We start from the raw sequence: 12,813 nt of genomic DNA, 5'->3' as shown, positions 1-12,813 counted from the left end.
CATAGGGCTAGTTTCACAACCTCTGGTTAATTTAATCGACCAGTTAAGTGCCAACTATAATTGTTAGTTCTGATCAACTTCATTAGAAAAATCAGCCGATTAAGTTAAGCAAAGAGAGAGAGAGAGAGAGAGAGAGAGAGAGAGAGAGAGAGAAAGATTGTGAAATTAGTTCATAATTGGCTTTTTGACTCTTTGGAAAATTACTCTTTCACGCAGCCTATTCAATCTCTTTTTTCTTTTGATTTTAAATTATTGTAATAATAATTATCATTTTTTGTTAGCCAAAAATATTACTATCGCCTATTATTATTTCTTGGTAAAATTTTTTCTCTTCTGCATTTTGCACGGTTAGTTAGTGATGTTAAATTCGTTGCGGCGCGGCGGAAATTGCGTGTCTCGGTCACTTGGCTTTGCTAATGCCGAACGTTGTAAAATATTTGATTGAACTATTGATTAAATCATACATTATATTTAATCTCGCGTAATTAATTTCGAAAGTACGTGTAAAATTTATCTTTGAAATTCAAGCTTCTAAAAAGTGCATAGAATATGGCGAGAATATCTTGTAAATTAAGTAGCAACATTTTTATGCATGCCATTGCTCAGAAATATCACACAGTCGTCAAGTTTATTCCATAAAATTCTCTGTGCGACGTTAGTCACTTTCTCTTTACTTTGTATTGCAAAAATGATATTTGCGTTAGTCTCTTAAAAAATCCCACTAGATTCGATTCTTAATCGACGTTTGATTATGCCAGTTTCAAGTGTTCGCTAATTTTCTCAAATGTACTCATGGTTTTTTGATTTCACAACGAAAATTATGTTGACACTTTTACATAAGGCTTAAATGTTTAAATTTCTCTCTCTCTCTCTCTCTCTCTCATAAAAATATATATATCACATGTGTATTATAATGATAATAGCAAAAATATATTCATATTTATATTTGATATGTTATTGTGTATGGACAGTATTATCGATTAGACAGCCGACAATTCTTCCAACATCAAAAAGTTTGACCAGGCATGAATGCTCGACAAAATTTAACCGCGCAAAATGTGGCCGGCGATGACATCAGTCAAGTCATCTGCATACACTGAAAGCTGTGACATAACAAGCTACGGGTGTGCAACATAGCAATCACACCCGCTGTGGCAGACGTAATCAATAATTCATTCTCTCTCAGCTGGCTTCTGAGTCACGTCCGAATATCAAATATATGCTTAGCCAAATCTCGATTTGACTATCGCTGTTAAATATACTTGAATCATCGTAAACCACGAGATCCTTGACGAACAGTGATCCTTTCGTAAATTTCATAAAATGATAAAATTGTGATACATGACGATACTTTTTTTTAAAATCGTTGCTTTATGACTAGAGTTTACGAAAGTTCAGAAAAAACCAAATTCTAAATTGCCACAATATTTCTTCTATGCAATAAATAATAAATATCACTTAAATATTTGAAATCTGTTTTTACCGTGTTATTTTAATTTGATTGCTACGTAAAGATACTTTTTCTCTTACGAATGCACGATTAAAGCTATTTATGCAGATTATTATATTGTGTGTTTTGAAAATTTCTTATTGTAAACAAAATTAAAAGATTATAACTTGGAAAAAAATGTAATATTAATTACTCATTTACAGTAATTTTCTCGTTACTTATTGCGGAAGATTTCTAAATGTACCTTAAAACACAAATTTTAACGAATGCCAAACCTATCGCGGCAAAATAGAATAATCTTTTTGTCGCTACAGATGAAAGAAGGCAAAGTAGATAAAGATAATTCTCGTATCAAATCTAGCTGACAATGAGTAATGATACGAAAGAGCCAAATTTTGCGTTATATAGAGCGTTATATATGAAAACGACAGCGTAAAAATAGCTAATAATGAGAAGACTCGCACTATTATCATATCATTCACAATATATGTCGCTCATTAGTTTTATTTTTCTCGTATAAAGTGTATACTATATATACACGTGCACGTTGTCATAGAAGTGTCGAAAATTTTTCAGTCTTTACGTGTTCGGTGCCCCGGTGCCAGTGTCTCACGAATAGTCTGGCGCAACCGGCTGTAAAAGAATCATCAAACAAAGCCAATGCAAGTGCGGGTAGTCCACTGCAGTTCCAAATTGACTCTATCGCTATATGCTTGTCTATACAATGCTGAAATAATGCGAATTGAGAATTGAGGTCAACCTCTACGACAAACTGTATATTATAACCTTATAATTAGTAAAAACATAAGGATATTTAACGAGCTGAATCCATATTTCGTCTACCATTTCTAATGTTAAATAGACGTAGTTATCTAATTCTCTCACAATTCGCTTATAATTATGATTAATCGCAATTTGATATTTATATAAAAGTATCGCAGATCACAGGATTACAGGATTAACCATCATATTAGAAAATAATATAGATCACGACTATAAAAAGAGTTGATAATTAATCAATAAAATTTCGAACTGTAATCACATTATAATAAATTGTTAGTCAATTTTTCCTACGCTTCAAACAAGGTAATATTGTTCGCACGTGCTTTCTAATCAGTTTTCCCGATGAAAATTAATATGCTTATTAAAAGTTTACAAGATATTTGTTCAAGTGTTGAATAGATGTTTTATTGAGCTTGAAAAAACTTTATTGAACAGTTTATGAGATGGAAATTTAAACATGGAATTGTTTATGAGATGTTTATGACTATGGAGTGTTTAAGTGACGTTTAATAACATAGTCTCAAACGTTTACATTATACTTTTCCAAGTGTTTGCAAAAAGTTACTGTCAGCGAAGAATTCACCAGGTGTTTGTAACGTATGTACGTATTTCCAAGTAGCAGTAAGTGGAAATTTCGTTTCCATCAACGAAATTTTTTCTTCGAAACGGTGTATAAATCATAAATTTTTATTGTTGTTTGATGAGCTTTTAAATACAATTGAAAAACTATTACAATCAATTATTTGTTTGTCAATAATTAATTTAACGGAGAATTGAATTAATAGGTTCTGTTGCATTCTATACACACACGTTGCCTACAAGCGGTACAAGCTTTCCTCTGCGCTTCGATGGCTCGCGATATTCGCAAAATAATAGCCATTTTTACATAATGAAATCGGCGATCCATTGAGCAATTATTTGCTTGGTATTGCGCGCGTGGGCACGTGATACCAGCTTCTGTCCGTTTAGATAGGAACTACATCCCGGATGTCGGAATGATAGCACCTCTTCCCCCGCATTTCCTCGTACTTATTACGCATCCTCATCCAAAACTGATGAAATTGCGCATTCTTTGCATCGAAGTTGATACTCTATAAAGCATAGAATTTCTTTTCTATGTTTTAAAGAAGTTAAATTCTTTTATCTTGACGCGCTTTATCGATTTATGCACTCCTTCGGCAATTCATTTATGATTTACATATGTATGCGTATATACATACATCATTTTAATAAATTATTATTGATAATTTTCTTATGCAATAATTTTTTATGTTTGAAAGAAATTAAAGCATTCTAAATTTTATTTAATTTACGAGAAAAATGTACTTTTCTTTAATGAGCCTTATAATTATGTAAAATTATATTCTAATTGTAAGAAGAATAAGTAAATTTTATTTACAATAGTTGAATAAAAAATTTTCAAGAAAAATTTTATACTCAACGTAACAAGACATTCAGTAATAAAAAAATACACACACACACACACACACACACACAGCTGCTATTCGGTATAAAAATATTATTTTAATTTTTTAATACTACGCGTCCATGGGCTATTCGATAAGAGGAATTACAAGTTTTGCGTCTCGAAACGATCTGCCGTCGTCGTGGACCCTCCGAGAGTGAAAGAATTCAAAAAGGGCAAGAGTAAAGAAATAGCTAGTGCAGAAGCATCGGGGGCTATACATTTGGAGGAGCGGGAACGAACGGGGCAGGCTTGACTGATCCGACTGCGAATTCGCCAGTATACTACCCATGCCACTACTAGCTCGAATTCCAGTCAATTAGCCCATAGTAGAGACAAAGGGATTGCCGACAGTTTTAGTAGTCGCATTTAGATCTCCTTTTTCCTATTCTCATCCGGTTTAAGGACACTGATCGTCTGACATACTGAAAAACCCCTAATCGCAAAAGCCTGGCGCGTTTTTTATCACGTTTTGTCACACAACTATTCTTATTTTTGAAGCTTCGCGTACCTATATATTATGGATTCTATCGTAATTTAATCGTAAATCTTATAATTCTATGTCGTTTAACGATAAACCGGAACAGCAATTGATTAAGATACAAGTACTAAGATATGACTAATGTAATAATTATATTTTTTCTTACAATTATTTCGTTAGTATAATATAAAGTTTGTTAATACTAGAAATTCAGAAATACAATAAATGATAAATTCGCGAAAGAAACATTTTTAACTATAATAATTTTACAGTTAATATTTATTGCTTTGCTGACAACAACAGGCCTCCTAATTACATGAAATTTTATTTTAAAAGTTACAGTTTGCTCTTGCACGTTTCACCTTTTTTTCGCAGCGGGCAAAAAGTAATTTCTACGTTAATTAGAGGGCAGTAATGGCAACGTCATTTCGCGATGTCATTTATGAGATCAGATCTTTTTTTTAAGCATCTCAAGGCATTTGCAGCACATCGGGTGAAAAATATTGGGTCGTGTAGGGCTCACTCTCGCTCTCTCTCTCTCTCTCTCTCTCTCTCTCTTTCTCTCCACAAAACGCGAAACGATAAAGCTAGATCAATATATATGACGGAACTTAGTCGCGTGGTTTCCTACGAGGAGGCTATTCGATGCAGGTCACCTGAAGCTGGTAGTTCTGGGACATTTGTTTTTCTTTTTCACCCAGACTTCCACGAACCATGACCAAAGAGCTCGTTTTTCTCGTATTCGTGCTGGCGTGAAACTAGCCATTTCTTCAAAGACAGTGAACAATGTTATCCGCAATTCTGTGCAGTTGCCTTCTTTACGCCTCGCGGCAAGGTCACTATTAAAATACGGAAGAAAAATATGTAATAAAAAGACTCTTTCGAATAAATTCTTCAAAACATTATTCAATTTTTTTTATTTTTAAATTGATGTATCTTGGCTACTAGTTATATTTTATTTAAACAATTAAGAGTTTCTGTTGTAAGATTTCTTAATTGTGAAAAATGGAACTTTGTATATTTTAATATTAACAAGTATAGTTTATTACATCTTTTTTAACATATATTCTCTAAACTAAATTTTGCAAGAAAAATTTACATAACTTTATGGCAATAATTTAGCAGATGTAGACAAAAATTTCAATTTCTTTTACAAAAAAAAAAATCAAGTCGCTACCTACTCGAAGCTTCATCCGAAACGCTGTAGCGATAAGGATGGCAACCGTATTTTAAAACGTCTATGCTTTTGAAAGGATTAGAGGAATCGATTCTTACGAGAGATTAGTCGTGTCATTCACCATCGAAAATTTACATTCGCCGCAACTTTGGACAGCCTGAAAAACTCCTAAAGACTCCTAAGAGTCCCATTTTTCATCACATTTGATTCTTTTTTAAAATTTAATGATAAACGCAATGTTTTGGTCGGCTTGTTGCAATTATTATAGGATTAGGTATGCGTTTTGCGCGCCGCATGATTAATTACGACTGCCGCGACCGGGCCAGCACCCGGCTCGTAAGTCTCACGACCACTTTCTCACCAGCGCGCGAACTTTGCACCTGCGACTAAAGTAAGAGCCAAACTCTGTACAGCCTCTCGAGAGTACTGTTATTATGCCTGAATAAATTTAAAAAATCGGAAATTTGCCATTGCGAATATATAGAACGCGAACTAATGACGCGCATGTGTAACCGCATAGGCGTTATACGTTATGCGCCTATCTATGTAAATATTATGTTTCGTTGATGAAACACAATTAAATACAACTTGGAGAAAATTTATTACAAGATATATATATATTGTAGATTGGAAATATTTTTTATTTAAAATTTTTCATATATTTACTTTTACTACTTTTACTATTTAGAATTTAGAGGACAGTTTATTGTTCATTTCTTTCAATTTTCCGAGTTTCTTCTTAACTTTTGTATTGATTATTAATTTTTATTTATATATTTAAAAATTAAAGAATCAAAAAAGCAAATTTATAATATGTTATAACTTTATTTCCATTTTTAATTTCTATTTAGAGTTGCACAGATTTACTAAAGTATTTTTAGTTAATTTATAAATATTATACATATTGTGAGAACTTTTTTTATTAATGTAAAATTGAGCGTTACTTCAGTCGCCAATTATCAGCGACAGAGATGTAAATTTCATCTTTATTATCGTCGATTAATTAACCATTAAAAAAAAGAAAGAAATACACGATAAAATTTTATTTTCAGTCGACTGTTTAACACGTGGACGTTCTGACGTATGGTGATTAAGCTTTTGCTATTGTTCCTCGCGCGTCTGTCGTGTTTCTCAACTAATCGCACTTGGCGACGAAACGTTGTATCAGAATACCGTATTGGTATCCTGAACGATCACGATTGCATTCGGAGATCGATAATACACTCGGAACATAATTCCGTTTCGATACTGACCTCGATTACGGTCCAGGGAGGCGATCTTGTAGGATGCCTAATGCGATCATATCACGACGGGATTAAGCTTATATCAAGCAGTGTGTATATCTCGAACACAGGTGCAGCCTCTATTGTATCCAAAAGGATCTACTACCAACCGACAGTAGACCCGAATAGCAATTTTAGTTTCCATCTCTAATTGCCATGTTCGAATGTGCGAATGTAATGCATGAATCAAACGTAAAAGGGTATTATAAAATTAGTGCAATTACGTTTCTGATAATTAAACGTAAATGCTAAAAAACGACCGACTTTTTCATTGAAAGAATATTAATCGTTGTTTAAAATTTAAATTGCAAAAATTATTATACCGATTACTACATTGAGAGAAAAAAATGGTTGCAATTAACTTATTGTAATTCTCACAATTAGTTTATAAACATTATTATTTTTAATTTTTATAAATATAGCTTACAATAAGGTTCAATAATCGATTCGTTGAGAGAGCAAATATTACATTAGTGATATCTTTGTGAGGAACGCGAAACATCTGGTACGCAATTGATGGAAAATGCTTTGCGAGGATGATTACGATTCATCCGTGCGTACCGCAATGTGTCCACAGTAATCACGCTCGATCGCAAGGTGCCGACAATTTGCTCGAAAAAGCAATCGATTTCTCACGTGTATATCTCGCGAAAATTATATGGTCCGTGATCCACGTGCAAATTGCTCTTATTACGTGACGCACGTGTACAAGATGGGATACGAGAAAAAAAGCAGTTTTACTTTTGTACAGCGAAAAGTAAGGTTGGGCTACATTACAAAGCTCCGTTTTTTACAACTTATGTTATAACGCCGTATACGCAAACAATTTATTTTGTTAATTCAAATGTATAAGATTATATTGATTGGATTGTTTTTTAATAACACTTGCGAAAATTTGTCAAATGTCTTAAATTCACGTACACATTGTGTTTCCTTGGCTTAACCATTTAAACTAGACAGTTTTTACAGTGGAGCAATTAACGGAGTTTTAGTTTTTTTAAAGAATCGTAATTGTGCGGACTTGCCAAGAGCTTGCATCTATTATATCTGCATCATCATGATGACGTAGATACAACAGTAAGCAGTCAAAGATGCAGTCGAAATTCTCCATCGAAGTGATCTTTCCACTCAACTTCTTCTCTTCTGTCTTGTTTGAAAAATAATGCATTAATCGTTGACGTCCGCGCTGGATATCGTTTGTTAAATAAGTAATGGAATTCGAGTCAGCCGTGCGATATATAATATTCAACATTTTCCCCGCTATTATACTTTTTGTACAAAAATATTTTATTTTGTATTATGAATGTAATTTATGGTAAATAGATTAAAATGTTATGTGCCATGTATAACGTGTTCAATGCGCATGATTTCAAACAACTGTCATTGTCGAGATTATAATGTGTTATATAAAGTTAGAATGTGTCCACAATTAAACTGAAATTATATTAAAATTGTACACGATGACATATACGTGTACCTATATTAATAATTATATTATATATTCGACTCCTAATTATGCAATGTTTTGCCGTAGATACGTTATAAATTATAGTAGTAGATACTGCAACAGCTGAATGGTATTGTATTATTTATTGTGATACAATATTGCAGTAATATACCATATACATATACATATACTAGTAATTATATCATGCATTTTTATGCGTGAAACTTTTATGTCAACGCATATATTTTGCGATAAATAATCCGCATAAATCCAAATAAAAGCAACTTTGCATACACGTAGTTTGTTCGATAGTTGAAACGACGTGTCATGAAACGGATTTATGAGAAATTTATTCCGTAAATTTTACGCACGAGAAGCAGACTCGAAACGCGACATTCGAGCCAAAAGTTGGAGCGAGACATTCTCAAGTGCGTATTGTTAACAGGTTATTACACGAGCATAATAGAAAGATCGATAATTGATTCTGTGTGAATACACGATTCTTCCGTCAAGAATGCTAATTGAGTCTTGAATATTTGTGATTAACAAATTATCAGCACAATGTTACAGCACAATCTTACTAGATATACATAAGTATCTCTTGGATTGAAAAATCTACTGAACATTATCTAAAATTATCCACATAAAATTTATTTAAATTTACATATATATTTATTACGAACGTACACACTCTGAGATTTTTCTTTATTACGACTTGTTTCCTGCGTAACATTTCGAATGACGCTATTAAAATTGGCGTCAATTTTTATCGATAGAAACTAATAAATTTGTAAATTTTTAATTTGGAATTAGTAAAATATTAGAGATTTTATAAAAATCCAAGTCGTGTAGAAAGACGATTTTCGATTATCATATGTCGGAGTGCATATATTTCGTCTCAGGGCTATGCTGCACCTCGACGATGGTGCAGACCACGAACTGTCATGCCATTATTAATAATAACCGATAAACCAATTAGAATGTTATCGGATTGCCATTATCCGCAGGTTGACTACGTAAAAGGCGGTCTATGCCAGTTCCCTAGCCATAATCAGATGTAGAAGCGCCCGAGGTACTCTTGCGTAGTAGGTTTGCCTGTGCTTTTTTACCACTTTTAGCGGTACTGCGAATATCCTTCTTATGATACTAATTAGCCCGTTGTATGATCGGAGAGGTGCGCTTTATGCTTGAATTCCACTGATGTGTGTGTGTGTGTGTGTGTGTGTGTGTGTGTGTGTATCTTACGTCCCTCGTATAAGAAGCATACCGGCTTATCTCGAGACAATCGTTTCAGTAATGTAAAAATATCCTGCCCATATTAGCAACTGTCATTTTCAATTGCTTATCAAGTCATGACATAGGCATCAAAATTTAACGTAACGTAACGAAAGTTAATTTTAACCCCTTTTTTTAAAAGTGTTGTCAAAAGTGTGTGTATCAAATTTCACGCACATACTTTTAATTCAGTTATTGATATATGAAATTTTATGTATTTGTGTAACTTAAAAATATATTGAATTTTATGACATTTTTAATAGTGTATGGTATGCATCCTGTAAATCAATGTGTAAGTAATCTCGGCCGCGATAGGACTGAACATTCGCATACAAGTTTAACAAATGCGAGTGTAGGAGTCTTCGTTAAAAAGTTCTCGAATGCAGAGCTCTTGATCTCGATTCATTGGTTCTACAATACAAATAATCCGTTAAAATTTTAATATGATACAGCGATTTTAAGGTGTTTCGCAATGTTTAGATTTTTTATATATCTATTACCTCGAAATAATCTTATTCGTCGCAAGATAACGCAAGATAAAATTTGTATTTTATTTTTATTAGAATAACTGTCATCTCGGATGTACTACGTACGTATACGTACATACGTATACGACTTTCGAGTACTTGAAAGTTGCAAAGAGGCATAGAAGATGGAATGACTGATTAATAAAATAAAAAAAGAGATTACACAACAATTGACATACAGGTATAATTCGATTCGCACGAGTTATTTGACATTATTCCTGTTTTTGTATCGTCCGTCTCCAGTTTGCATATTTCTGTAAACTGAATATTCTCGAAACTAAATTTTATTGACATTCTCAGTAGTTCATGAGAGAATTCATAACTGGAAATTCTGCAAACTGTACACTGCAATATGAAACTTTATACCGACAAAGCCATCTCCATAATACTGAATGGAAGAAGTTATTTTCGCAAACACAGAGGCACTTTCCAAGTTTCGAACTTGAATAGCTCGATTATCGAGCATTGGTTATTACATTAGAGCCACGCTATTGGCACTTGCGATTAGGTCAGTACGCGCGATTAAATTATTTCCGTTCGTATGACAAACGTTTAAAAAGGCAAAACTCTGAAAATATTGTTAAACCAGTTGACGTTATTACGTTGTAGAAAAATGTGTTGCGAGCATCACTGCGTATGCATGTAGTGCGCTGAAAACTGTCTTTTAATTAAACGATATATAGTTATATCTATATTTTTACATCTAGCTGTACGTGTTCGTGCTTCATGAAATTACTTTATCTAAAAACTTTTTTGTAGTTATAATAAATGCAATTTTTAATCGCGATCCACACTATCTTTCTACTTTTGCCGTCTGCCTCCATCCGCGTCACGTATCTCACGACTCTCGTTCCCTTCCTCTATATAAGTATATTAAAAACTTTATACAAATATATACAAGTTTCGTTTATTTCGTTAAATAAAAGTTAAATATAACGTTTATGTATCGAAATAAATGACATAGATGATTTTCATAAACAATTAGAGAGCTTTATTCAGATTGTTCTCAATATGCAGAATAGTCGTTGTATGTCGGCTTTAAACAGGGTGCCCGGTGCAAACGCTTGTAATTACCATCGCGTAAAATCGATATCGATAAAATCGATAAATCACTTCTCACGAGAATATGAGACCCACCAGCCGATAACAGATGCCTGTATATTGGAACTCGCCCATTCCGGATAGCGAGTCACTGCCAGTCCCGGGCATCGTTCCAAACCTGAATGACGACCAACCACTCGAGGAACTTACGCAATGACGCGTGCCAACGCACTGCAAAAACACGCTCATTCAAGATTTTCGTCACCACTGCTATTGACAAAGGCATTGCACTTGCTCCCAATTTATGTCAGCATACGTTTCTATTTTTTACACCAACTTTCATGGCCTTTGTTGATAAAATATTTTAATCTAAATTTTTCTTATATACTTTTAATACATGAAAACAAAATTATCAACTACTTGATTGTTATAAATCTTGATTTTTATTGTAAATTGTAATGACAATAAAGTTGCTTATTTCCATCATCAGTACACTAAAAGTGTTATTTACTTGTAATAAAAAATATTGCATAGCAAATTTTACACATTGAATTGTGCATGTTAAATTTGATTTAAAAATGTCATTAAATTCAATGTACTTTTAAATTACGTTAAATTTAATGCATCTATAACTGAAAAGTACATTGTGTACATATGCATGAAATTTAATTCATTTTTGACAATATTAAATGTTTTTAGTACACCTGTTTGAAATTTTATTTTGTTACATTGTATTAAATTTAGTTACGTTTTTTTAACAGTGTATTATCTACTCCAACGCGCATATTTAATTAAATTAGAATACTTAAATTAGAATGTTATAAAAATGATACACACACACACACACACACACACACACACACACACACACACACACACACACACACACATATTTAAAAAGACAGATTACCTCGTGATATACTTTATCATATACATCTGATATTAACAATAAAAATAGCAAAAAATAAATATGATAATTTTCTTATTAATAAAATAAAAGATATATCTATATCATTAAACGTGATATTTTTCTTTTCAGGTCGCTGGGACTTATAATATTTATTATATCAGCACAAGTGCATCATTCTCTTGCAAAACATGTAAGTTTATTTATATATAAAACAAATAACATTTACGATATAATAACAATATTAAAAATATTATGGGAAAGTTCTCGAAGCCTAGAATAAAGTCACGGTAAGGGTCTCAACATATCTTGACAGAATTCCCTCACGTTTTATTGCCCTTCCTTTGATGATGGTTTGGGTTTCAAGGTCTCCCGGTCTCTCGCGTAGAGAGATTATCTTGGTACATTTTGTTCCTAGGAAACCCAAGACAATAGGGAACATGAAGATTCCGTAAACCATTACGACGTAACCAATAATTATGGATAGCCTTCGAGTCTGACCGCAACCCGTATTCCTCTTTCTCATTCTCAAACTCATTCATTAACTCGATATTTTATACTATGTTAATTTACCTTCTTTCTCTCTCTCTTTTTCTCTCTCTCTCTCTCTCTCTTTTCTCACTCTGTTATAATGCTTCAAGAGCGCAAATCATTCTAGAGTGCATAATACAGCGATTTGCTCGTTTGTTTGTCACTTCATTTCTCTATGTAAAGTACCGCGAATAAGTTCTAGCACTAAATAAAGTCTACTTTTGAATTTTAATCAATTAAAAACGCACATTTAGAATATATACATATATGCTTAAAAGGTGTGTCATAGCGAGTACGCAAAGAAAGGCAAAGGAATTAGAATCGCACTAAACAGACAGCAGCGCGTCTGTTTAGTGCAATAAAAACTTGTGACAAAGAGAGACTGAGCAATGAAATTATTAGACGCGGCACAAAGAGAAAGGGAAAAACTCTGTGACTCATAGCGG

At 33.0% G+C, this 12,813-nt stretch overlaps 1 protein-coding gene across 5 annotated transcripts in view; it reads left to right on the top strand.

The window, feature by feature from the left end:
• Positions 1-12,813, top strand: part of LOC105195836 (papilin) — an 85,484-nt gene that overhangs the window by 38,507 nt on the left and 34,164 nt on the right. For all 5 annotated transcript variants that reach the window (XM_039448639.1, XM_039448641.1, XM_039448640.1 and 2 more), the window contains exon 2: positions 11,969-12,029. In XM_039448639.1, the coding sequence (XP_039304573.1) occupies positions 11,969-12,029 (61 nt within the window). The remainder of the gene's footprint in view (positions 1-11,968; positions 12,030-12,813) is intronic.

This window comes from Solenopsis invicta, chromosome 4, assembly GCF_016802725.1.
Source record: "Solenopsis invicta isolate M01_SB chromosome 4, UNIL_Sinv_3.0, whole genome shotgun sequence".
NCBI lineage: Eukaryota > Metazoa > Arthropoda > Insecta > Hymenoptera > Formicidae > Solenopsis > Solenopsis invicta.
This window is presented reverse-complemented; position numbering and strand designations above follow the sequence as displayed.